This window comes from Cimex lectularius, unplaced genomic scaffold (genome assembly GCF_000648675.2).
Source record: "Cimex lectularius strain Harlan isolate CLEC.00 unplaced genomic scaffold, Clec_2.1 scaffold327, whole genome shotgun sequence".
NCBI classification, from domain to species: Eukaryota; Metazoa; Arthropoda; class Insecta; order Hemiptera; family Cimicidae; genus Cimex; species Cimex lectularius.
In genome coordinates, this window is record NW_019392865.1 from 262,824 (window position 1) to 289,608 (window position 26,785).

General features: G+C 35.1%; 4 protein-coding genes across 7 annotated transcripts; 2 read left to right on the plus strand and 2 right to left on the minus strand.

Annotated features, from left to right (window-relative positions):
• Positions 1-3,158: 3,158 nt before the first annotated feature.
• On the minus strand, positions 3,159-3,835 carry LOC106670229 (putative riboflavin kinase). Its single transcript, XM_014400366.2, has one exon. It carries the CDS (start codon positions 3,691-3,693, stop codon positions 3,247-3,249), a length of 447 nt encoding a protein of 148 aa, XP_014255852.1. The 5' UTR covers positions 3,694-3,835; the 3' UTR covers positions 3,159-3,246.
• A 3,084-nt stretch (positions 3,836-6,919) lies between these two features.
• On the plus strand, positions 6,920-12,645 carry LOC106670275 (gastrula zinc finger protein XlCGF49.1-like). Of its 2 annotated transcripts, XM_014400458.2 has the most exons (4): positions 6,936-7,192; positions 7,320-7,451; positions 11,764-12,137; positions 12,219-12,645. In XM_014400458.2, the coding sequence occupies exons 2-4, from the start codon at positions 7,353-7,355 to the stop codon at positions 12,430-12,432; spliced, it is 687 nt and encodes a 228-aa protein (XP_014255944.1). In that variant the 5' UTR covers positions 6,936-7,192; positions 7,320-7,352; the 3' UTR covers positions 12,433-12,645. The 2 variants fall into 2 exon arrangements, with proteins under 2 accessions (XP_014255945.1, XP_014255944.1); XM_014400459.2 differs by lacking the exon at positions 7,320-7,451 and having other exon boundaries at positions 6,920-7,192; positions 12,219-12,643.
• Positions 12,646-12,706: 61 nt separating this feature from the next.
• LOC106670274 (SAP30-binding protein) lies at positions 12,707-14,887 on the minus strand. Its single transcript, XM_014400457.2, has one exon. The coding sequence runs from the start codon at positions 14,707-14,709 to the stop codon at positions 13,708-13,710; it is 1,002 nt and encodes a 333-aa protein (XP_014255943.1). The 5' UTR covers positions 14,710-14,887; the 3' UTR covers positions 12,707-13,707.
• A 2,469-nt stretch (positions 14,888-17,356) lies between these two features.
• On the plus strand, positions 17,357-25,450 carry LOC106670267 (glutathione synthetase-like). 3 transcript variants are annotated; one of them, XM_014400445.2, is made up of 11 exons: positions 17,357-17,540; positions 19,263-19,446; positions 19,506-19,581; positions 20,078-20,202; positions 23,838-23,880; positions 23,949-24,022; positions 24,077-24,238; positions 24,307-24,463; positions 24,768-24,875; positions 24,943-25,211; positions 25,267-25,450. In XM_014400445.2, the coding sequence occupies exons 1-11, from the start codon at positions 17,462-17,464 to the stop codon at positions 25,388-25,390; spliced, it is 1,401 nt and encodes a 466-aa protein (XP_014255931.1). In that variant the 5' UTR covers positions 17,357-17,461; the 3' UTR covers positions 25,391-25,450. The 3 variants fall into 3 exon arrangements, with proteins under 3 accessions (XP_014255931.1, XP_014255930.1, XP_014255932.1); XM_014400444.2 differs by lacking the exon at positions 20,078-20,202 and adding an exon at positions 22,225-22,355 and having other exon boundaries at positions 17,360-17,540; XM_014400446.2 differs by having other exon boundaries at positions 17,361-17,540; positions 20,078-20,133.
• The last annotated feature ends 1,335 nt before the right edge of the window (positions 25,451-26,785 follow it).

Here is a 26,785-nt window from a genome sequence, read left to right on the forward strand (position 1 = left end):
CAGTGGCATTTAAGGGGCAGATCGGTACCGCTGTCAAGAAAGCATCACGAGCCTTGATGTTGTGAAGAAGAATAGCAGGGAAGAACTGGAGATGCAGATCAGAAACCTTGCTCTTGATGTACACTATGATAGTGAGGCATATCCTCACATATGGCTCAATAGCCTCGAACGATAATTAGAAGAGAGAACGCGCGTTTTTATAACGAGAAAGATGAGAACATGTCCCACAGCTGGTAAAAGAAAGTATTTGGATTAACTTCCCCTCAACCATATGGTCTCATATAGTAATGAGAACCGCATAGAGAACTATCGACAGCTTCATCAAAGGGAAACCTCTATCAGGACTATAACTAAAATGGAGGGATCGAAACAACCTAATGAAAGAACATCCATAATCATGGCTTCAAGAGGAAAGCATGAGTATGGTAGCAACAACAGAATGTTTGAATTTCCGTACGAACTTAAGTACCACAAAAAAATGGGAAAGAGATAGAAACCCCTCATTTATGATTGACACCATCTGCTGGTATACTGACGGATCAAGAGCACGAGCTCACGTCAGGTAGCCGAGCAGCCATCAAAGCGCTAAGTTCAAACATCATTAGTTCAAAGATGGTGAAATTGAATTGAAAATTGAAATCGAATTGAAAAACTAAACTAAACAGATGAGGTACGCAAATCAAAGTCACCCTCTGCTGGGGCTCATGTGAGAATTCATAGGGATTATCAATGACCTTACAAAAAAGATCAAAATGAAAAGGAGGAAACAGTGGAATTCACTCCAACCACCCAATGGCCCAAACAATCCAAGAACCTTCTAGAAAATATTGGAAGAAAAAACAACAGAGTGCAACAAAGAGAGGAGAAAAACTGCGAATCTTGACAGGATTCTTCTTAACGTGTGTAGAGATTAGTGACCGTTAATCGATAGTTATTCAGATAACGTGAGATGCGGTCGGGTGTGATGTAGGTTTCAGAAAAACATTTTCTTTACCGATCCAACGTTTCGATCTTTTATTGAGATCATCTTCAGGGCTCAAAGTGTTTGTCTTCTGTGTAATTGTGCCATCCTTGCGTGTCTGGGCACTCTCAACACGACACGCAAGAATGGCACAATTACACAGAAGCCGAACACTTTGAGCCCTGAAGATGATCTCAATAAAAGATCGAAACGTTGGCACGATAAAGAAAATGTTTTTCTGAAACGTACATCACACCCGACCGCAACTCACGATATCTGAACAACTATTCTTCTTAACACGACACTGAATAGGCATCTGTAGAAGATTGGTATAATCCAACATGGCAGATGCATATTCTGTACAACGTAACCATAGAAGAAATTCAACCACTGAAACCGGGCTTACTAGCCAAGTTCCTTGATGAACTACGGCTTCCGGTGTGCTTTCAGCACATAACAGGAGGCACAATATTTCGTTCTTAAAGATAACGTTTACCATATACCCCGATTGATGCATCTACATCTACATCTAACCAGTGAGAATAGGCGGATCAGAGAGGTCGGAGATGTAGTTTACACATTCATAACTCAATTGTTCGCCATTTAAATAAAATGAACAGCAAACAATTGGGTTTTCACCCTATTCCATATTGTTATTACCGATGTTACCTTTCCACAATTTCCATCTGTTTGTGGAAAGCCTCCTGACCGGTACGTTTTCCATTTTAACTTTTAACCGATTTCTTAATTATTGAATGGACGATTCAGCGGTTTTTTTTGTTTTTTTGTTGCGCAAGGCCAGTTTAGACACAATTTTCCGCTAATTTTTTTCTGCAGAGGTTTTTATATGCACGGTTTTGTGTTCTAAAGAGAGCTCGATCAAAGGCATCAAAGATTCTGAAAAGAAGCATTAGACACACCTACTAATAAACTATGACGCCTCATTTTCTAGCAGAAGGAAATACTTTGGGATGTACAATATAACCAAAGAAGAAATTCAACCACGGAAACCGGGCTTATTAGTTCAGCCAGAAACACACCCGATGCGTGCCACGTTTTGGTGGGGTGTGCATATCTATCCGACGCAAGCATACGTCGCGTACAGTACACAGCATTTATCACAATAATCACTATCACAATCGCAACGCATCTTTTATTCTTAATGCACTATTTTGAGCAAAACCTTGTAATAAATTGTTAGTTAAATTTTATGAGCACAACCATCTAATAAATTGTTTGTTAAACTTAATTGTTTTAAATAAAGTTACTCCTAACCAATTAAACTATGTTTATAAAAATTTATGCATTTTTGATCTCGTTTAATTTAGTTTACATTAAAATAACATGTTGTAATTAATATAACGACAAAATTACATGTACTTAGTTTGAAATAAACTACAAAAAATATGAGTGTCCTGTTCTGATGCTACCCGACATTACAAAATGGAGTAATTTTACGAGCAAAATTAAGAAATAAATTGTTAATTAAATTTTATGAGCAAAACCGTGTAATAAATTGATCCAATTTTAGTATATGTACCGCCGAAGCGAGTACAATAAATTGTTAGTTAAATTCATTATATCAAAAAATCGTATTCCGTTGTTTTGATTAATTTTCTACCAAACCATTAAAATTAATTTTTTAAATAAAAACTAATTAATTTTTAATCACAGTTAATTTGGTTTATATTAAAATAAGTATGTTGTAATTAATATAACGACAATAATACATGTAGTTTGAATAAAACAAAGTGTCCGGTTCTTTTGTTTTCGACTGTACTCGATGCTACCCGACGAAAATCTGGACAGTGGGGATCGCAGAGCGTCGGGTAAGTTAGCGTGGTATAGCATCGGGTAGATGTGCACGGGGATATGCAACCTTATGGAATTTGGATTTGCGTCGGGTAAGTGTGTTTCTGGCTAAGTTCCTTGGTGAATATACAATAGCTCACAAAGGGTGCAGTATACCATCCACATCTACATTATTTACATAATCGTCGTTCAATGAAAAAGGGTATGTGCAAAGAAGAATCTTTTTACTTTTATGGCACAGCAATAACAACGAAGGAGTCGAACTGATAATCTGACAGAAGAAATATCCGACTTCAACTGTTTCCTCTGCTCCAATATAATACTGTAGTTGGAAGGGAAAATATAAAACAACTTGGGTTTTGTTTTGTTTAAAAAAAAAACGAAATTGGTAATAAGTTAAAAATGACAACTTGTATGTTTATCACATTGCTAAATTTTGGTTAAGTAAATAAGTCGAAATTGAGTAACACTTTTCATGAGAAGTAAGGATCGTTTTTGTATTTTGAATATTGTGGGAGGTCTAGCTCACGTTGGGCTGTTTGAATGTCGGTTTTGATGGCAGCGATGAGTTCGTCGACGGATGAAAAGTCGGTCATCGGCCTGATGTAGTTGACGACGCAGACTTTCATCTCGGCCCCGTAGAAAGGCTTATCGAATGGGTGTAGGATGTGGATTTCCATTGTTTTCTCTTTGTTGTTGTAGAAGAGGTTCCAACCGACGCTCATGACCATTTTGTGGACGTGGCCGCCGTCGACCTGGGCCCAACCGCCGTAGACCCCTGTCTCGAGGTCGGTCGGCAGACTCCTCACCACCTCGTCCGAGTAGTTGGCCGTCGGGATGCCGAGCTCCTTGGAGCCCCGGCCGAAGCCGGTCGTCACCTTCCCGCTCACGTACAACGGCAACCCTTTCTCGAAATCCATTCAGACCAACTACAATTGCCAAGACCGCACCGCGAACTGCGATCGACCTCGTCGAAGAGCCAGAAGATCTCGCGACTCCCACCAATTCTTCGTCCTTGCTTCTTCGGCCGCCCCACCAAAAACGTATGTCAGCCAGTATTATCACGTTCTCGCGGAACCTTCCAACATTCGCACAGACACGGCCCGACCCGCACAACCCCCCGACCTTCTCAACCTATGACGTCAGAGAAGTTCAACCTGTGCCAATTCCGTGGCAGTGGCGGATCCAAGGTGTAAAAGGGGAATTACCCTCCCTGGAGCCAAGTGAAGATTATCTGTTATATGTAATATGTCTTAGTTTAGCCTTAATTAAGCGAAGAATTTTTCATGATTATATAAACTTGATCTGATACCTCCGATAAACGTTCCTTAAATTAAATCAGTTTCCCCTTAACCGTCCTGCTTAGGCTTTGTTGTCCCCCGGTTCGATACTTCGATCACTCGATTTGATATCAAGAAACCTGTAAATTAATGTTTAATTTTAGGTAGATTTCTTTCAAAAATCTAGAGCCCTCTAGCGGTTGCATTTTTGATCGCATTACATTCAAATTTGGCAGGGTGATAAAGAATCTGATTTTGTTTCTCCTTCTCTTTTTCACTTTTTTGACTAATAAAATGTATTAAAAGGACGAAGGAGGTAAGGAAAAGGGGAAAATAAATAAGGGGATAAATAAAGAAAAGAAGTAAATATATTAGAATATATCCCGCGTCCTGCGGGTTTGGGTCGGCCGTCTGCGTGGGTTAATAGTCATTGGGATAATCATGACCCTTGGTAGTTGCGTTCCAAAAAAAACTTTCAAAATTTTTGCAATTTTTGCGTTTTCTCCCGCACATCAACCAGCTCGGTTTGTTTAACAACCCTCCTAGCTTCGCCCCTCGCGATTGGATTTTCACATTTTTAGTACCGTTTTTAAGCTGAATTCTTCCTGTAACTTTTAAGCCCGGGTTAGCTCAAATCCAAGCAGTATTTTAAAAGATCATAATTTCGAAAAATCCCATTTTGAATCAGGATTTTTCTCAAATACGGTACTTTCAAACCTAATTTCTTTCGTTTAACACCTCAAATTAATTTCTTTTGTATAATAAAATGAAACCGTAGGCTTTCATAATTTTTTGTTACCAAATATGCCAACAATAACAGAGAAGGGGCGTCGGTGGCCGCAACGGTTTAACACGGCTCTCATCACTCTAAGGTAAAAGTTCCCGGGTTCGAATGCAGGGCCGCTGGATTCGAACCCTACATACTTACAAATGGGCTTTTTTTTTCAAAAACACCGGCACTCTGAGGGTTGTATGACCGCTGCTGTTGCGAACCCTCGGTAAAAAGCAAAAGTCCTCAAAATTGTTTGTATTATTATAAAAATATGGTGCGACCATCACACGTCTTATTCCGTAAATTTTACATTGTTACCAAAAAGTAATAGTGAAGTAACGCGAGAAAATAATTAATTCAATAGCTTAATAAAAATTTCAAATTAGGTAGTTAACTAGTAAACCATTATTTTATTTTCATTCTTTTTAGTGTACTTGGAAATAATGGCCCGAATCTAATTTAATTTAACGCCAGTGGTTAATAAGAAACAAAAACATTTGATTAATTTGTTTATCCTATTGCAATATGTTTATGATGTTACGTTTTGTATAAAATAAATAATCATATATACCCCTAGTTTTCAAATTATTCTATAATTTTTAAAATAGCAAATTTTCTGATTTCTCCATTAATCTTCTTACTCGATGTGATGACCTCTAAGTTGTTTATTAATTTTTTAATTTAATTTTTTTTCGTTAATGTTGGTGACTAAAATTTACATTGCAAACTATGACAGTAAAAAATTTCGGAAATTTGTGAAAATTAAGTTCCTTTTTGTAAATAAACTATTGAAACTTTTAAACTAAATTTTTTTTTTCAGTTTTTCCATTTGAAGGAGAGAAAGTATTGCGTTAGTACGAAAAACGATGTGTAGAATTTTTTTATAAAGAATAAAATTTTTACATGTTACATTTTTTATGCAGGCCAAAGCTTTTCTTCAAAACTCAAGCTCAGGGAAATTTTAACCTTGAAGAACTAACTTATGTGTGTACCAAGCAATGGATTTCGACCCATCTTTAAATCGAAGTTTTAAGTTTAAAAGGGATGTCTAAGCCGCTTCAAATCCTTATGTGGAAATTCTTAAAGAAATTAATTATTCGGCGAAACAGCGAACAGTTAATAATTATTTTTCCCTTGCACATCAAAAAATACTAACAATGAAAACAATTAACATGTTTAAACACTGGTATGTCAACTATTACATTTATTTCGAATAAACTGTTTTTTAGTTCTAAATTGTATCTTAATTTTTGGCGTCAAGGAACGTAACCCTCCTTATTGCATAGTAAAATAGATTCAACATTCAAGAATTATGTGATGTTAAGTCACTTATCTTCAGGGCTTGGGATTGATAAACATTGTACACATTATGATCAAGATGATCTCAATAAAGATCGAAACGTTGACACGATTAAAAAAAACGTTTTTCTAAACATATGTCACACAGATCTTCAAATAATCAGTATTTATTAGCGTGAATGGAAGGGCATATGACCAATTACCCCGAGGAATATCAAGTCCTCTGGGGTAGTGTGAATGAATGTGGGAATGTAATTTAGTAGCGTGAATAGAAGGGCATATCCCCAATTACCTTGAGGAATATCGAATACTCTGGGGTAGTGTGAATGAATGCGTGAATGTAATTTATCAGCGTGAATGGCAGGATTTATCCCCAATTACCTTGATGACCGAGTACTCTGGAGAAGTGTGAATGTAATTTATTAGAGTGAATTGTAAGGCTTTATCACCAATTACCCCGAGGAATAACGGTTACTCTGAGGTAGTGTGCATCCCAACCAGACAGACAGGTCTGAGGCTAACAAAAGAAAGATTTGGTTACCGATGTATCATAAAATATCGCAACTTAGCTGGAAAAACAGAAAATGAAATTGGTAGGATTAAAAATTAAAGGAAATCAAAGCTAAGGAAGAGAGGGCTGGTGATGGCCAATGAAGTTTGCCAGCCTTAAAACTTAAACTAATATTAATCCGTATGTTTAAGTAAATAAATAAATTGGTGTATTTCTTTTGGATACGTCTTTGGTCCAAAAAGGCACTTTTAGTATAGAAAGCGATGACGATCCTTGGCAATGACGACATTGTTCTGTTTACTACAAAAACTTTGTTTTGTTCCGCTGGCCGAACGCGAATCCGCTGATATCAGCTCTATTGAAAAATATCGTTTTGTTTCTAATCTAATGTTATAAATGTTTCTAAAAAATTGTTATGATTTGAAACATAAATGAAAGCCGTTGTGTCTATCGTACCAAGCGAGGTATCTTCCAGAAGTAGAAGAACGCCAGGTTATAAAGTTTGGTCTATAAACTGATCAGAAATGGAAGAAGAAACCGAAATAGAAAATTCTGAGGTTTAAACTTCTAAATAATATATCCGTTTGTTATTTCAACTATATCTATTGTTTGCATGTCACATACCTTTATTTTATTTTATTTTTGTCACAATTTACCTACTAAACAAACATTCAAATATTCCAGATTTACTCTTCATAAATTATAAGGAACAGTCAAATGTCAGTATACAACCTACCAAATTCAATGTTGTTCGTTTGGGATTTTTATACAGACTGGCAGGGCAGTTTATTTGATATTGCCTATCAGCATAAAAAAGTAATAATCACAAAATAAAATTTTCCTTCCTTTTTATTCCTTTACACCAAGCTGTACTTTTAGCGGTAAAGATTATCAAAATTAAACAGATACTACAAAAGGCAGTCACTTACTTTTGGGCCAAAGCTCGTGTACGAAGTGTGCAATTGCTTGGCTCCGTATAGAGGGCATGTAGGAATGTCACTCGATATGAGAATTATAAGTATTTGGGTCCCTGTTTCGATTTTTAGACATTTTAGACAAGATTCCTTTACTGTTTACAGTACTTTATAGATATAGCTTGTGTTTTATATATATATAAAATTAATGTATCTATTAGTGTGACCAATTTGTTTTTCTTATGGGGCTTTCCAACAGCAGAGGTCGTATCAACCCCGGGGTGCTAGTGTTTTTGAGAAAAAGCCTATTTGTAAGTATGTCAGGTTTGAATAGAGATCCAATGAACCCAAACCCGGAACCTTTGCCTTAAAGTGATGAGCGCCATGTCAACACCTTAACCATTGCGTCTACCAATCCTCTTGGGTCTCCTGTTGCGATTCTTGGAGTAAACAGAGTGGTTTACTGTTACAGTACTGATAGTTTGGTGTGTGAGATAGCAGTGGCCCTAATGTATCTTGAGGGTGATGTGTAGTGTATATTGAGTACCCCATCAACTCTCAGTTAGGTTAGTTATACAATTAGTGTTGTGATGGAGGTATATTGAGTACTCAGAATGTATTTAAGAGAATGTGAGTGGGTTTGAACTTAGGAACTGATTGCGTTGGGGACTGATATTACCTAGCTTATGATAGTCCCTGAAGCCTCAGCAGCTGGGCAGATAAGACCGGGTCTGACTCTGGACTGCCAATACCCGGCGTGGATGATTCTCAAGGTCTACAGAGATTTATTAGTGTGAATATAGTGCGAGAGGGCTCAATTAGATTAGAAATTAAGAGGTTAGAGGGTGATGAATATCAAATACTCCACCACCCTGGATTAATGATCAATAAATAGAAAATAATGAATTGAAGAGAGAGTGAATGGGTTTGGATTGAGAGACCAGAGCTCTGACCTGCCAACACTCGGAATGTGTGATTCTCGAGGCCTACCGATAATTTATTGAAAATTACACAAAAACTGGACTTGCCGGTAGACTGTGAGAAGTGATAAACCAACTCTGTTCACGTGTGTGCCAATTTGGGCTTTTTTAATGGCCTTATGAGCCGGTGGATGATTCAATTGATTATTTCAACATATATAGTTGGGGAAGGGTGGCGTGAATAAAAGGGCCAGCCCCCCAAAAAGTTTTGATAGTCTAAATGTAATGTTTAGCAAGAATAGCAAATTATTCAGTAAATATTACATCAAAATCAACCTGAGGAAAACTAAATATAATAAAAATGATTTAGGTATCTAAAAAGTTAATTGGAAAACCCCCATCAAAAAAGCTTTAAATCTGTAGCACCTATTTTCACTCCTTACGGTATGTATGAGCGTGTAAAAATTAACATTCAGAATAAATTTTTACCAAAAGAAGTAATTTGTTCAGTTTGTAACTTGAGTATTTAAAAAAATCGGTAAGTGGATTCTCAGGAAAAATCACAATTTCATCTGCATACATCATTACATTTTCTATTCCTATCCATTTACCACCTTCTACATAAGCATGAAAATTATGAACGAATAATGAGAAAAGAAATGGGGCCTTGTTTTACATCTTCTTTTTTTAATAGTATTTTAGTTTTAAGCTAACACATGTTATCAATTCAATATTTTCAGGGTTTTTATTATTTATTATTATTATTTTAATTATTTTAGTTGAAAAACCTAATATATTCAATTTATAGTATACGGCAGTAATATAATAATAACAAATAATGAGAAAAGAAGTGGGAACAAAACATAGCATTGTTTTACATCATTTTTTTGTTTAAAAAAATAGTATTTCAGTTTTTAGCTAACCCATATAGCCAATTCAATATTTCCAGGGCTTGCATTATTATTATTATTATTTCAGTTATTTTAGTTGATAAACCTAATGTACTCAATTTATAGTATATGGCATTCTTACTGGGGATTCAAAAGCAGATTTAAAATCAATAAAAAAAAATAGTAATAAGCTGTATAATTTGCTACATTTCTTGAGAGTTTTAATTTTCACAATGTTTAATAAATTAACCGATATCAACTGGTACTGTAAAGAATATTTTCATACTCCGGCTAGTTTTTCAGTCTCTCACAGATAAAACTAACAAAACGTTTAGCTATAGTAATGCGTGGTGTTTAGTGACCGTTAGTTAATGTTTATTTGGAGATAGTGAGATGTTGTCTGGTTTTAGATGTAGTATTAGACCCCTATAATTTTCCACCCAGTTACAATCTCTTTTTGTTAAACAATAAAAATCAATTAACTACTAAAACTAACTGGTCCAAGTTTTTGGATCACACATAAATATTTCAGGACTCCCAAGTCTCCTCATCAGTTGCTGCTGATGAGGGGACTTGGGAGTCCTGAAATATGTATATATATGTTATCCAAAAAACTGGTTGTTTCATTCTATTTAAAAAAATATATATATATAAAAAACCCTGACCACATAGACCACATACTAACATTTTATTTCTGAAATTATTTTGACTGTTAAAACTGCCAATCTCTGCCCCTACCAACAAATTAGTGTATGTACCACAATCAATAGAAATCTAGCAGTTAGATAAACCATTCCTTTTGGAAAAGTGGCCAAGTGGAGATAAGAGAGTCTCTTTAAAACATTTGTAAGAGTTTCCATCCATTCCTGCCATTTTTCCAGAAGAAACTGATGCAAGTTCTAGTTCGTTATTACTGTTAATCGTGGTACATAAACGATTTGAAAGGCAATGATTGGAAGGTTTAAGACTCCCAAGAAATATTCCTCCCACTTTTGCCTGAGATTGCTGCCCCTCTGCGCAAATTTTGTTAATTTATGTTCATACGCAAGTTGCCCAAATACTTTTGAATCTTTTGTCTTTGTCATTTTGTGAGATAAACATCTGCAATAATTTAACCTGGTTTGTGCCTTGCTTTTAAATTTTTATCGCAATACTATAAAAATTTAAAAGAGCATATACACGATTTCTATTTTTCAAACACTTGTAATTGAACCATTGAATTACCCTAATTATTATTTGAAAAATTTACATTCACATTATTATGAATATGAGCACATTTCACATAACTGACATTGTTAAAATTAGATAATTTTTGGGTATTTAATGGTAGGTAATTTGATTCAATTATCATCAATTTTTCCAAATCTTGTTGAAAACTGCTATCGTTTTGAGAAATGGAGATTCTTGCATTAAAAGTGACAAAGGCTCTACTACATCAACTGAATTATTATGAGCATGTGGTCAGAACACCCGTGAGCTACTTTAAAATGCTACCACCAATGGTACCGATATAAATTTTATGCATACTAGTAGACTCTCATCCACGAGGTTATGTACCAAGCATCACTGTGGCGAATAGGAAGTACCTCGAAGGCTTCAAAGCATTTTTTTCTACCTGCATACCAATTAGACATGTAGTTCATGTGCCTTTTGCCAATGTTATGTATGAACTTATAACATATTTCAGGGGTTTTTTTCTTTTTTTAATAAGAAAAATGCAATGTACTGTAACACACATTAAGTTTATTCTGCGTAAAAAGACAATAAGTACATACATAGCAGGTATGCACTTATGCAGACATTGAAACAAATGAGAAAAAATTATTAGGGGCCTAAACCAATTTAAAAAAAATTTTAAAAGATAAATTTAATAATACAAAATAGAATAGATGGTGATGAATCTCAGCTTTGTCAAAAAACGTTATAGGTGGCCGCTTTGTCTGGATTTTCACCTGCTGGAAATTTTGTTGAAGAGGGTCCATGGCTTGAGTTAGCAGTCATGTTATGTTGATACTTCGTTCCACTATTGATTCATATTCTATGATTTTTCTTGACTTTTAAACTAGTCGAAAGTTTTTTCCAATTTTTTCAAAATTTTCTATTGCTCATTCCTGTTTTTCTTCTATTTCATCCCCCTCTGGGGTCGATTTAATGAGTTCTTTCAATTCTTCATTAGCGAGTTCTCAACTACGTGAAAAAATAGTTTTTAAGTAAATATTATACTGCTTAATAGTGCATAAAAATTGAAAATTTTTTTTACAAAAAACTAAATTGAGACAAAGATATAGAGGGAGAGCAAATGAAGCAAGTTGGGTTGTCCTTTTGAACTATTCACTCCCTTTAAAAATATTTTGGGAGTGTCCAGCAAAGGAAAGAAATATTTTAAACTTAGTATGTTTTGTAGGTCAACCCGATACTCTTTTGCGATGGCACTCTACAACTCGACGTTGGTTCATGTAAGAAGGGAAAGATCTGCGAAGTCTGCGGGAAGGCCCTCGCCTCGAACTCATCCTACTACGTGCACATGAAGAAGCATTCGAACAACAAACCTTACAAATGTAGCGAATGCGACGCCGCCTTCTGCTGGAAGCCTTACTTGACAGCTCACATCCGGACGCACACGGGCGAAAAACCGTTCAAATGCGAATGCTGCGAAAAACTCTTTACCCAGAAAAGCAGCCTTAATATACACATGAGGAAGCATACGGGAGAACGGCCGTACAAATGTGACATCTGCTTTAAATCATTTGCCGTTAAAAGCTACGTCACGTCTCACAGGTGAAGTTTATATGCAAAATATCTTGTTACACCAAAAAAAAAAAAAAAAAAAACTGTCTTTCATGATTTACCTAATTGCAGGATTACTCATATCAATAAAGACCCAGTACCCTGTTTGCACTGCGGATTGGAGTTTCTGAACAAACATAGTTACCTTTACCACATGGAAGAGCATAAAGTTAAAGACTTCCACTGCCAATCCTGTGGTAAAAGCTTTAATAAAGCCAACAATTTAATTAAGCATAATTTACTAGCCCATCGAGGACATTTGTTAGAAAGTCCTCTCTCAGACTAATTTATTTTATAATAAAAATTGTTTTGAAAAACTTTCTAACTTTTTCAACTTTAATTTGGTAGTCGTTTGGCAGGGTGATCCTCCAAACGTACACTAAAACAATGTGATATTAAGTTTACAAATAATATTTCTAACGCTCATTTTGCTAAGATATTTATCTTTTCATTTTTTATTGTTTTTATATTCCGTCTTGTTATATGTTAGAAATTTTTACACTTTTCCCCACAATATTGTAGCAAATGTTAATTTATTTTAAGCATTTTACATGACTATTATTTAAATGGTTAAACCGTTTATGTTTAAAAGTACAGGAATTTGTAAATTGTTTTATTGCAATATAACAGAGCCCAGGATCATATATAAAAAGTCTTGTTCTTTCATTGTTTTAATTTATTATTTATTAAATGATGATCATGTGTTGATTATCGATTTGATTATAAATTTGTAACATATTAATAAACTTGTATTATTAATTTAATGTCTACTTTTTACCCCCATTTAAATAAACAAAATATTTACATATTTATATAGACAAAGTTATCACTCAAAGATCAAACAAAAAATGCATTTTAAGTTGTGTTGTCAATCCAATTTGTCTTTCTTGATAAGTTTAAATTTGTTTGTCGTTTCATTTAAATATGTATATTTTCTCTTGATTTGATTATTCAGCTAGGCTTAATTTTGAATGTTTAAAAATACAGATGTAAAAAAAAATTATTAGAAAACATAAAAAGCTACATAATCACATAACAAACTGTATTTGTTTAAACTTCCCTTTGAACTGGTTCTAAATTTTGTATATTTTAACATGAAATGCATTTTAATTATTTGACCTGAACAATAAAGGCTAACACCTTGCTACACAGCAGATGATACATAGCACGTATATACAATTTTATACTAATTAAAAATAAAATATATGCTCTACAAAAATGTGCAATGTAAAACACAAAACATTTCTGAAATAATATTAATGGTATTACAACATGGTAGAAAATTGATTGACAATGCAATAAAATTTTGCAAGAAAATACGTCGAATTGAACGCACATTGTTTTAAATAAAAATATTTGTTTTGAAATTCATTACAATAGAAAGAATAGAAGAATAATTTACCAATTAAACCAATTGATAAATGGTTCTTTCATATACGTTTTAATTTGTTTTATAGAAATAAATCACAGACAACGCACATTGTTATAAAAAAAAATATATATATTTGTACATATTTAAAACTAAAATAATTATTATATAAGAAAATTTGACAGTTACATTTTAGATTTTAGGTTTTTTAGGGAGCGAGCCAAATGCAGAGATGACGGTACCCTTGGTGCCAGTGACGGACGTAGTCAAATTGGCAATTCCTGTGGTGACAGGCGGCTTTACACCGTGTGATGCCAGAGTGCCGACTTGGTCCCATTTCGACTTCCTCTTTTTCACTTCTTCTTCGGTAACGGCCCCGCTCCCGTTTGTACTTCGCTTGGTGCCGACGACAAACTCCACTTGGACTTGTTGGAGCCTTTTTGTGGTCTTTTCCCTACGGTCTTTCTCCCTCTGGTCCATGTCCTGTTTCTGGATCTTGGCAAGTTCGTCGAAGTACGAGTCCTTGCCCCATTTAAGCGGATCATAGATGCTCGGCTCGTAGTTGGTCCCGAACTCATTTATGTTACAGAACTGAATCAGCTTTTCGTAAATGCTCGGGTTCCTGAACGCCTTCCTCTGTTGGATTATGGTGTTCATGTCAACGTTGCGAGTCTGCATCTTGTCCGTCAGGTCGTAGATCTTTTGTTGGAGTTCGAAGGTGCAGCTGCCGACGGGCTCGGGCGGCATCTCGACGTCGGTGAAGACGGGCAGAGGCTCGGGCTTGGGCTCGACCTGCCCGTTGGGGCTGGGTTCCGCTGCGGAGGCGAGCGCCCCGTTCTCGTTGGAAGGGGCTGCGGTGGAGGCGGAGGCGGCGGCGGGTGCGGCTTCCGACGGCGAACGTTGGCTCGGGAAAGCGGGTGTCGCGGGCCTCGGCGGCATCAGAATGACGACGCTGGAACCCGAGTTGTTCTTGTCGCCCTCGTCGTCAGAAAGGACGGTGTCGTCGCCATACGAGACCAGGTGCATCCGCCCCCTCGGCGGCCGGGCGGTCGTCGCCGGCTGCGTCTGTTGCTGGTGGACGCCATCATCCAACGGGCTGCTGCTCGCGTCCCTCCTCGGCAGTTCCTCGCTCGGGCCTTCTTCACCCTCCGAATCCGTGTACGTGTTAGTGAGACTGGACAAAGCGCTCGCCATCCCGGCACTAAACGAAATTCACTTCTCCCCGACCCTCTTCACAAAAAAGAAAACAAAAAACTTAAATTTGAGGCCGTCCTGATTCAAAAAACATCTCTTCTTCACAGAACTCACGAGTAAAGACACAAGACTGGTAAAGAGTAGGTTAACTCTAAACAGAAAGGTTAAACAATAACAAACACGATAATCGATTCCCGGTTCTCTCCGCCCGATCCAACATTCCAACCAAATAGAAAATTTCCATTTAATGAAAACACAACAAATATTTTTTTAAATACTGTTTAAAATTTATATATACAAGCCAAATAACCGAAAATTCAAGTGAAAAATTGAAATTTTTATATCATCGTCAAATTAAAGGTTCTTTTTTTTCAGTACACTTACAAGCCTACAATCTTATTTCAAGTTAAAAAAGATACAGTTATTGGATAAGATTCTCTTCAAAATTATATTGACTTATATTTAATTGCAAATGCCCGAAACGCCGATCAAAATTTCGGCCAAACCGCTCCACGGATTTGCATTTTTAATGGTTTAAACGAAAGCCTTGAACTCAAATTTATTCGGAAAATTATCAAAAGTATAAATTATTTATTGTTAAGACAATAAATAAGTAAATAAAATATGATGATTGGAGAGTGGTGGGGGCTGGCGCTGGAATTCAAACTTCGTAAGTCATTCGGTCGGCTGTTGTCCACTTCTACTCGCATTGCAGTTACTGTTACAGTATTTTTCAGTACTTAAAAACAATTATTTTCACTACTAATATTGTTGTGTTATATTTTTTTATTGTTGTATTAATTTTTTTGCAATAATAAAAAAAACAACAGACTGGCGGTAAACCTAGGTAAATATGCTAGTTTTCCAACCTGAAATCATAACGATTGAACACTGCGCCAGGGAAATAAAAAGATTATGAATAGAGTCCAGGAAATAGCTATTTTCTCGGACAGTCAAGCGGCACTAAATTCCCCAGCCTCATGTGAGGTGAAGGCAAAGAGTGTTAAGAACTCCATGGAGGCCCTGACGGAAGTCAGTGACACCTGACCCTGCCATGGGTCCCTGGGCACTCGGGGCATAGAGGGAACGGAAAGGTTGACATGAGGGCCAATACGAACTCTCTGGGTCCTGAACCCTACTGTGACTTAGCATCCTGCCACAAAAGAAGATTATCTTAAAATGGATCATTAATGAGTCCAAAACTTGGTGGAACAAATACCACAGGCATGAGGCACGCGAAGAGATTCATAAAATGTCCATCTGCAAAACTTACAAAAGAATTACTGGAAGGCAGCCGCAACCAAACCAGGATTCTGGTTCGACTCCTGACTGGACAGTGCCACTTAAGAAAGTACATGCACCGGATAGGAGTACAGTCAGAGGAAACACTGTGCAGATACTGCTAGGAAGAGGAGGAGATCGTTTATGTTTCTTTGAAGGTCTATGTAGGTGTAGATTCTTTCAACTAGGAGAAGAAAAGCCGCAAGATCCTATACTAAGGAGCCTCTGGCAAGGCTATGGAGACTGATTAACAACTTGAAGCTGGCCAGTCAGTTATAAAAACCGGGGGAGTATAATAGATCTATTCAGGTCGAGGTGAAGAAGGCCTTGTGTATCCCTAGTACTGACAAGTACTGTAACTACAACTGCCACAATGGCCTTATTTCACTTCCAGTTTGTAGTTAAAATAGCTATTCCTTAATTGTCCAAATATTATGAACGATATGCGTAATATTATGAACGATATAACAACAGCGCAATGGTACATGCCTATTTTCTTTCATAAGGAAAGAAATTCCAGGAGTAGGGCCTCACTGTTTTAAAATACAGGACAGATTCACCGAGTCATATTGGATTTGTTGCCACGTGAGGGTGAAGTTCCCTCATACGGTCAACTACATTTTACAGACTCATCCAAAGCTGTGGATGTGCGTTCAGGACGCTCAGAAAATAAATAAAATCTTAGACCGCCTAGTTTTGATAGTTCTTAGTGGCATTTTGGCTGAAGCATACAGAACTGGAGCTGAAACAATGCAAGACGAAAGTTTTAACTTGAACTTGAGTTTTATTCATAGTGTAACGATGGATGTGCGTAGATTTAACAGAAGTACAGCGGGGGTTTTCCATTTCTCAGAAGTAGAACTACTATATCATCGGCACATCGTTGTACATTACAGTCATAGCGGTCCAAAGTCAATTTCTGTTTGAAGCCATGTGGTCCCATGTTGTACCTATTGACCTATCTATAGTGAGCCAAGATGTGACTACAAAATGGCCCATAATTGCACGAGGAAACAATACCGTTGTTTATTATTAACAATGTTACAGTTTGCCTGCCATCGAATTGCTATTCGTATTTAGTTTTCCCACGTTCATAAATCATATTACATGATTCCGATTATAGACTTGCTCCAACATTGCACTAGTTAGTTAATGTAATACCACTGAGTTGTAAGTTGTTGTCTAGAAAGAAATAAAAACAATCGTAAATTTGTTTCTTTTGTCTCGTCTTGGTACTATATTTATCGTCTGTGGAAAATTCTTAAAGAAAACCAATAATCCAACAATCTATCTAATCATGACCATCAAACGGAAGACGAAGAATTTGTTTAACGATGGATTGCATTGATATCGACTCGGACCGGATCGATTGTCTTTATTTTTGTCATTGTGTTGTTGTTGCTGTTGATAAAACGCGTGTTGATATTTTTGGGTGTGCCAGGCTTCGCTCTTTCTCCAACCTCCGCCTAACATGAAGTCCGCAATCCAATTGCCGCTGAAGGATGAAAAGGAAATTATTGATAAAGCAAAAGACTGGGCTGTCATGCACGGTATTATTTTACCTATTTATTTTGTAATCTTGTGTTAATTTAAATTTACTTGAATAAAATTTGATTTGATGAGAATTCGGCCCCATTGGGTAATAATCTTCAAAAATAGTCTGGTATTGTTTAATTCAAAGAAGAAGACAAGGCTATGTCTTGATGGAAATTTAATTTATATTTGCTTATTACATAAAAGTCTAATTTGGGCGTTTAACAAGTGTTTTTCCTCAAACAGCTCACTGTTTTTTTCCCCTCTTGTGGGTGACTGCTTACCTTGTCTGCAGCCTTTGCTATCTGTGTCAGGTCGTTGGAGTATCTCGGCAAAGTAGTAGTCTGGATACCCGGAGGGTCTGGAGCGTAATTAAAAGGCAGACGACTCGGGTAAAGTCGGGACATCCCAACCTCCACACTTAACCATCACGATCCGACCCTCTGATGCTAAAAATACAATAAAAAACCTTATTAAAAGAAAGTGGTCTCGTCGGTGGGCTGGATTAGCATAGAAGCTCTCACTTGTCAAGAGCACTGTCGATAGGTGGCTCTCAGAGGATCTGATCTGTAGAAGAAAGTTCATCCTTACTGGATTAACAATAGGCCATGCGAGGCTGACAGACGATCTTACTTTTGGGTTAAAGCCCCACTTATGTGTCTGGCATGTGAAGAAAGGTTTCTCATTGTATTCCACCTTCAAAGGTTCAATTCGTAAGATCCTTTTACTACATAAGAAAGCTTGTTTTCTTCCTTTTCTCAACTTTTAAGTTTGCAGTTTGTGATTATAATCGCACAAGACAATGTATTCTTTATTATTTCTATTTCTTCCTAAATTTATTATTTGTACTATAATTTCTAATTTTTATATTTTGCATTATGTTCTTTATTACATTTCACTATATGTTAGTTAAACCTTTATTAATTCAATTGCCAGATTTATTAAAAAAATTGTGTCTTTATTTTTATTTAGGGTACTCTAGTCCCTGAATAAAGTTTTCTCACTCGCTCTCTCAATAACTTGGCTCTTTATAGAGAGCGCGTAGGAATGCTAACTGATATGAGAATTATACTTGAGCACAGCAGCAAATATTTGCCCCCCCCCATTTTGAATCTTGGAAGAGACAGGGTTGCTTTATTGTATATGTAGTACTGATAGTTTTGTATCCCTAGGATGAGCGAGAGTATGAATGGATTTAGGAACGGATGAGTTCAGGGCTGAAATGACTTATCTGTTAACACCCCTGGCGCGCAATCTCAGTGGCTGGACAGATAAGACTGAGGTCTGACCCCATACTGCCAAACCTGGGGGTAGGTGATTCTTATCGCCTGCCAGTAATTTATTGTTTATGTTAAACCACAAAACCTGGAATGGCCAGTGGACTGTGAGAAGTGATAGTCTCAATTCTGTACACACGTGCAGATTTGAGTTTATATAAATCAGTAATCAGTAATACTAAAAAAGAATCTAACATCCAATTTAAGAAAGCTTTGATAGTCTAAACGTAATGTTTAGAAAAGAATTAGCAAATTATTCAGTAAATGCTACATGAAAAGCAATTAAAATACAATAAAAATGATTTGGGTTTCTAAAAATTTAATTGGAAAAACCCCATCAACAACTTAAAAAATCAGTGCTCGATCAATGAGAGTCAATCTGTTCTTCTTCTTTTTATTATATAACGATGTTTATGTTGTTTACTGGTGGGAGGAAATAAACAAAAAAATTGATGTTGGCAGGTGTTGGTATGAGATCTAGACAGAACTTTGATGAGGACTCTATTGTGTTTGCGCCATTCACCCTTTTGCCGTCTTTGATTAAAAAAGAGAATTTTCAAGAAGTCGTCATGACGCAAAGAGTGATGAGTGAGCTGATGCATCGTGTCGCTCACGACCATGATTTCTTGGAGAGTTCCTTGAGAAAGTCAGTGTAACAAATATTCCTACGATTGGTGAGTGCTAAACATATCGCTTTTTTTACAGGACAGTCGAATATGACAGCTTTACAAAAAAACTTTTTGAACTGTATACTACCGTTTACAATGAAGGCTTTGGACAGGTATTTGAAATAAAATTGATTTTAAATCTCTTTTTTCATTTAGTGTTTTTATTAAGATACATTTTGTTTTTGTAATTCTCTTTAGTATTTTATTGCTTGATTAAAAAAATTACCAATTAGTATGCCACCTTTTATTATTTAAAGTACTCTTTACAAATTTGTAATTATAACCACATAACATAATTTTAAAAAATATTTTATTTGGGAAGGGTTGACTTTTAAATTTAAGATGTGTAAAAAAATTTTCACATTATGTAAATTCGCATATCATCAAATGTAATTAAGCTATGTCTAAAACACTAAAGAAAGCATGCAAGGAAACTTTCAAAGTTTTTACCAATATATTTTTGCGGAATTTCAAGATATTATCTAACTAGAAATATATTTCCACCATAGTGAAGAACAACAGCAGATTAAAAATAACCTTGGAACCATCCTACTGCCATAGAATATTTCGATTGTAAATGTATACTTCATCGTATAAAAATAATTGCAGGAATTAAGCCTGGCAGTCCTCAGAAATGATGTCATGATGTCTCCATCAGGGCCCAAGCAAGTTGAAATAAATACATTTGCTTCAGGATTTGCATGGCTTGGCCCTGTTTCCAGGGATCTTCACAGGTTTTCTGAAAAATTACTTTATAAAGTGATTTCACTAACATCCAATTAATGCTTGTTTTGTCAAGTAATAACTGAGGATTTATGGAAATGTGCGGAATAATAGATACTATTTCACAAGATGTGACTGTGAACTTAGATAATGAATTTTGAGTGGACTTTGCTAAATATCACACTTTATTTTTAATCAATTATTTTGCTTGAACATTAATTGCCTTGGATTGCTGAACCACTGAGAATACAAAACCTTTGTTCTCTTTTTCTCACGATTAATTTAATTTCATTCTACCACTTAAATCAGTTAAAAATTTAATTTAAAAATTTCGGGAATCATTTTTATTTGAACTTCCAATCTCAAGGTAGGATATGTCAAATTCTCAAGCTAAACACAAATTTCCAAGCAAAGGTTGCAAACAGCCAAAAACAAACTGTCATCAAAATGGTGTTTACAATCTAAACCCTATAAACATAGATTTTTATTAATGCACTGAGAAAGATAGGACATCTGGGCTCATTGTGGTTTCACTTCATTTATTTTATTTTATTTATTTATTTATTTTTTTGTGTGTATGTATTGAGTTGGCAAGAAAATAATGACTTTTTACAATTTTTTAAAAATATATTTTTTATGCCTGCATTGGTTTTTACTGTTTTAATATTTACCATTGTTTGCAGTTACGTTTTGCCATCTTTGAGGTATCATGTGTATTACTTTTGCATAAAACTTCCCATATTTGAGTCCAGGAAAGTTTGAACCGTGAACACTTTCAAAACTTTCAAATTTTTGGTCATTACAAAATTTTTTAAATGACCAAAATAAATAGCAATCACAAGGCGAAATGCCCTATGAGTATGGTGGGTGTGATAAAATTTCCCAATTCAGATTAATTAATAATTGTTTGGTCCTCAAAGCAACTTGGAAAAAACTACACCTCTGTTTGCTAGTGCAGGCCGTTTTTGCTTTATTTGAAGATATACATGGGTTAGCTGTTCACAGTACAGTTCACTATTAACTGTTTGCCTTATAGTAAAAGCTCCAAATGCAAGGGGCCAGACATGTCCCACCAAATGCACTACAAACTTTTTTCTTCCGTGCATTGTTGTTTTGGAACAACTAATGGTGTTGACTGACCGGGGTGGCACGACGACCGAGGAGTGAAGAGCAAATTGAGATGCGATCCGCTAAATTCCTTTCGCTAAGTTTATGTGTGATCCATGTAGCTTTTGAACAAACCCAAGACTTTGGATGGGTTTCCATTTATTGTATGGGAAATATTTAACATCTCTCCTAGTTCTCATCAAAAAGGGAAATTCCCTCAGTATGTCGTCATCAACCTCAGAATGCATCATCTTCAAAAACAATATTGCCTTCTCTAAATTGCTCAAACCACTCTTGGGCTTAACGACCATTCACAGCATTAGTATCAAGCACAGCACATACATTTTCAGTTGCAGCAGTTGTGCATTGATCACTTTTTGTAATTCATAAAGTAAACATGACATAAATACATTTCATCCAAAGAAATTATTTGACACAATAAATAAATGGAAAACAGAATCTGAGGAGAAATAAAGCTTTTTAATTTAGGGATTAAACAAATGTATTTGTAAATAGACAAACGAAATAGACAAAAAATGTAAATATCGAACTAATTCTTCCTATAATTGAAAAACAACATTACTTCTTACCCAACCGATAAGTTTAAAAAATAATAAAAAAGTGGCATTTTTTTTTTCTGATTGTTGGAAGTGAAATAATTAATTTACCTCCAATAGGTACATACAATTGTACAAGGAAAAATACTCAGCATTTTCAAAAAATAATACTTTTTATTTTACCTCATTGTGGTAACTGATAAAATGAAAATTGGTAACTGAGATATTGCTTTAATTTTCTATAGTACATATCACCTTGAGGAAGGTTAGAATTTGTTAAAATTCCTCATCAGATTCTAAAACTTCAAATCATTTTTTTTTTTTAAACAATACAAAAATATGTTCCAAGAGTTGTTTGGTTTGGTGTAGGTCTTGAGTCTAGGAATCTTCAGGTCCGATTATCTCTTTGACGAAAGTGCAAATAGAATGAAACAAGTTGAATTCAATACAATTGCATCAAGTTTTGCCAGCCTCAGCTCACAGGTTGCCAAACTACACAGGTAATTTATTCAATTAATGACAATACATTTAACAATTTACAAAATTACCTTAGATCGTCAGGATTTTTTTTTCCCACTCTGTGCATTGAAAATTAGTTTACAGGCATGCACATTTGACCATGACCATTTTAATTGTCACGTTTGTAGTAAATAATACATAATAATGTAATTTGTCCTTGTAATCTCTTTTAGATATGACATATACATGGAAAAATATTGAATGATGTAATTCTAGAAACCATGACCATGGTATAAAAATATAGATATAAAATACTTGATTGCATGACAAACTATAACCATTTTGAACTGCATTTCTGGTGCTTGGTGCTTGGTGCTTTGCTTTGTGGCCTCAAACTGATGGCAATTCACTTCCATATTTACAGTAAACTGTGCAAAAAATTAATAGGGATATTTGTAATTTATTCTTATTCTATTAATTTTAATCAAATTAAGCGATATATTCTTGTTAGTTGGATAAAGCAAAATAGAAAATAAAAACCAGAACTAAAAACTTGTTAATCCTCAGTTTTAATAACGGATTTACTTGAGAATAGTAAACATGAAGATTACTCATTTTGTAAAGAAACATATTCTCTCGTCTTTTCTCCATTTTAATCCAGTTGTATTCTTTTTAACCATGGAAAGACATCGTCTTGAATCAGAAGTTAGAAGCTGATATTTCTTTAAGAACGGCAATTGTACCTTTGTCCCAATATTGCATCCTTTTTAGTTCCTCTTGTTTGGCATTTTCGATTTTGTTTTATCAAACTAACAAGAATATATTAGTTAATTTAATTAAAATTAATAGAATAAGAATAAATATCCCTACTCATAACAACAAATATCCCTATTCAATTTTGCACAGTTTACCTATTAATAACATTTTTTTAAATTCATAATCAGAAAATGGTTTTAAGTTAATATTGTCATGTCAAAGATATCATTTTTTACTAATATTGCTCTAAAATTTTTAATCTTAATCTGTATTTTTCTGTTAAATTCTGCCCAATTCTTCAAAGTCAGGGCATTAAAAAAAGTTGTTTGATAGTTTACTGATATCACCTGAACACTGAAGATGGCAAAATGCCGAATTGCGTCTGAATTAACGAAAATCATCGAGGGTGGGCATACCAGGATGATAAATAACTATTGAACGACAGGTTTATCACCCTACTGATCACAGGAAGAAATCTCCCCCATTCTAGTCAACATTGCGCCTTTTGGGTCAATAATTTTTGATCACTGTCATGAATTAATGAGATAAATTTAAAAAGGAATTTTTGACAATTACAAATATTTAAAATTGGCCTGAAAGTATCAGTGGTGAACAAAAATGATAAGTTTTTATTTGTTGTTATAAAAACATTAGAATGAGGATATGGAAGCCACTTACCACTCCCATTCTTGTATACATATTTCAGTAGAAGTATAAATATTTCAAATGTTAGCAGAATATTGTTATTAATTACTAATAATGTGCAGGTATGTGTTACGAGAAATAGGCAGAGATGCACTCACTGAAAAGGTAAGATATTTATTTTATTGCCATTTTTAATTACACGTTCATTTCATATTCTGCTAAATTTTGTTTAGTTACCAGATAATCCTGCATTGGAAGGGGTGTGTGCTGGTATTGTTCATGCTTGGGATATTTACAATAAGAAAACGTAAGCCCATTCAGTAAGTCGTGTTTAAATTCTCAACAACGCTATGTTGTTTAGGGCTGTTGTCATGTTCTTAGTTGAAGAGACTACTTACAATATTTGTGATCAGAGGTTCATGGAGTTTGAAATTAGAAGACAGCAGCCACTGATAAGAGTTATAAGGCGGAAATTCTCTGAATTGTCCACAGCCAAACTAGGGCCAAAAAAACAACTTTTTCTGTAGGTAATTTGTATCAATCTGTATCAATTGTGTATTGGTGATTATTTTCTGGTTTGTTGCCTTTCAGAAAAGATGACTTGGAAGTGGCAGTTGTTTATATGAGGACTGGTTATTCCCCTAATCAATACAGGGATGAAGGCGACTGGGAAACGCGCCTTTTGATTGAACGTTCCAGTGCAATTAAATGCCCAAGCGTCCAGTATCAATTAGCTGGTACTAAAAAAGTAGGATATATAATATTTACGACAAACTCATGTTACTCAAATTGTTATTCTGATGCGGATACGTTTTGTCGGGCTTCAGTCTGACATTTGACAGTTCAAACAGCAAGGGATGATTTTAGAATCTACTCTTATTTTTAAATTGACATTCATTTTTATAAGACTAAATATAAATATAAGGCCATTTATTCTAACAAAGTTATGCATAGATATTACATTATTTAGAATATGCATAGATACGATTTAAAATATCCAGATAATCGAGAAGTTAGATAAGCTCCATAGATTTTATCCACCATTCTTTTAGGTACAGCAAGTATTGGCGACTCCCGGAACTGTTGAACGTTTCATCACAAATGCTGAGGATGTTAAAAACATAAGAAATCTCTTTACTGAAATTTATTCCCTTGACCTGGTAATGACTTGATTTTCAATTTGTTGAAACCAGTAATTAAATGTTAAATCAGTGGTTTTTTTTGTAGGATGCTGGTGGAGATTTGGCGTACAATCTCGCTTTAAAAAACCCCGAAGATTTTGTTTTAAAGCCTCAAAGAGAAGGAGGTGGAAATAACACGTACGGATCAGACATACCAAACTTGTTAAACAGCATGACACCAGAAGAGAGACAGTCGATGATCCTGATGAAGCTTATTAAGCCCGTCCCAATTAAGAATATGATCATCCAAAGGGGTCAGCCTTGCGCAGTCTCTGATGTTATATCAGAACTCGGAATCTTTTCATATGTCATTGGGTAAGTTTTTTTTCAATTGAATTTAATTATTCAATAATCACAACATTTTTGTTAGGTCTGCGTCAGATATAGTTGCAGTAAAACCAGCTGGCCACATGCTGAGGACTAAATTAGCTACATCTACTGAAGGTGGAGTGGCATCTGGTTATGGTGCTTTGGACTCACCATTTTTAGTTTGAATGCCTTAGAAATATTTGTATATTTATAATATTGTTACAATAAATTGCTTTTAAATATGAGAAGTATTGAATTTCCCCTGCAAGCCACATGGGCAATTATTCACATATCATTCAGTTTATTGCTCAAAAATTCCTCCTAGAATGGCTTGGGGAAGGGTGTATAAAAAAAAATTAACTGCTAAGTGCTAAGAGTATATTTGTAATAAAAGCTGTGGTCGGAGGAGATAGAAAACTTTATATGAAATGTACTATAATTAAACTTTTTCAGTACTAAAATTGAATTTGTTTTATTTGAAATGCCACATATTATATTTTTATTTTTAATAATCCATATATGTGTTAAGTATTCATATGTTCCTGTCAAGAATCTTATTAGGATTCAAAGTTTTTCCTACTTCCTTCAAAGCATTTATCTGCTTCTTTCCTTCCAACACTTGCTAGAAGGTTCTTGGAATGTTTGCGTCTAATAAATTAAATTCCACAGTTTACTAGTTTTCATTTTGCTTTTTTGTATGATACTCATTGATAGTAGGAAAACATCCCTTTGCCTGCTAAGTGCTCAGGACCTATAAATGGTTTAACAACCCTTTTTATTGCAAGGGTGTTTGCTCTCTTATTTCCCTTTACCACAACATTTTGGATTACTCCTGGGACCCAGTAGAAAGTAACTTTATTTTGCATACCTAATTTATTTAATTTAGTTTTGCAATTCAGCACCACCTTCTAACAAATGATGTTTGAGCTCTGATGCTGCCTGGCTATCTGACATGCTAGCTATGTTCTTGTTTTTGTACCCTTTTTTCAGGTTGAAAGGAACTGCATGGATTTCAGCCTGGTACTAGTGTGGCTATTATGTTTGGAAACACAATTTGGTCATTACCGATCGTTTCAGCCTTCGATTTACAAGGCTTGTTTCCCATATTTAACCTGCTCTTTACGAACTGAGCCAAACAGGGTTCAAATTAAACCAAAATAATAACAAAAACAAAACGGTTAAATAAATTGAAATTTGATTATTACAGATCATTTAACCCAGAGAGAGAGAAAATATATGATAACGACCAAATTACATCTCAATTTTATTTTGGATTAGTAATATAATATTCTGAGGGCGATTGTGCAAAATTATACAAACATTTTGCAATGTTCTCTGCATGGTTTTTATCTGTGGTAGAGAATCAATTACTTTCCAATCAATCCTAGCAATTTTTTTGCTCTTTGCTTCAAGATGATAGGATTTTAGGACCTATTTGGTCCAGTTGTCGAAAGGGTATCTTAAGAAAAACAAACATCAACATTGAAGTTGTCTATGAGCCATAATAAAATTCATTTATTTGTATTGCCTATTTTTAGAAACAACTCTGAAATCTGGAATGCATTTTGAATAAGAAGGTG

What these genes read in the sequence shown, in the direction of transcription:
- LOC106670229 (XM_014400366.2), bottom strand. Translation starts at nt 3,693, where the DNA reads ATGGATTTCGAGAAAGGGTTGCCGTTGTACGTGAGCGGGAAGGTGACG.
- LOC106670275 (XM_014400458.2), top strand. Translation starts at nt 7,353, where the DNA reads ATGTCAGTATACAACCTACCAAATTCAATGTTGTTCGTTTGGGATTTT. An exon ending in TTGCCTATCAGCATAAAAAA is followed by an intron (nt 7,452 to 11,763) that starts GTAATAATCACA and finishes TATGTTTTGTAG; the next exon opens with GTCAACCCGATACTCTTTTG. An exon ending in AGCTACGTCACGTCTCACAG is followed by an intron (nt 12,138 to 12,218) that starts GTGAAGTTTATA and finishes ACCTAATTGCAG; the next exon opens with GATTACTCATATCAATAAAG.
- LOC106670274 (XM_014400457.2), bottom strand. Translation starts at nt 14,709, where the DNA reads ATGGCGAGCGCTTTGTCCAGTCTCACTAACACGTACACGGATTCGGAG.
- LOC106670267 (XM_014400444.2), top strand. Translation starts at nt 17,462, where the DNA reads ATGAAGTCCGCAATCCAATTGCCGCTGAAGGATGAAAAGGAAATTATT. An exon ending in GATATTTACAATAAGAAAAC is followed by an intron (nt 24,023 to 24,076) that starts GTAAGCCCATTC and finishes TATGTTGTTTAG; the next exon opens with GGCTGTTGTCATGTTCTTAG. An exon ending in CCAAAAAAACAACTTTTTCT is followed by an intron (nt 24,239 to 24,306) that starts GTAGGTAATTTG and finishes GTTGCCTTTCAG; the next exon opens with AAAAGATGACTTGGAAGTGG.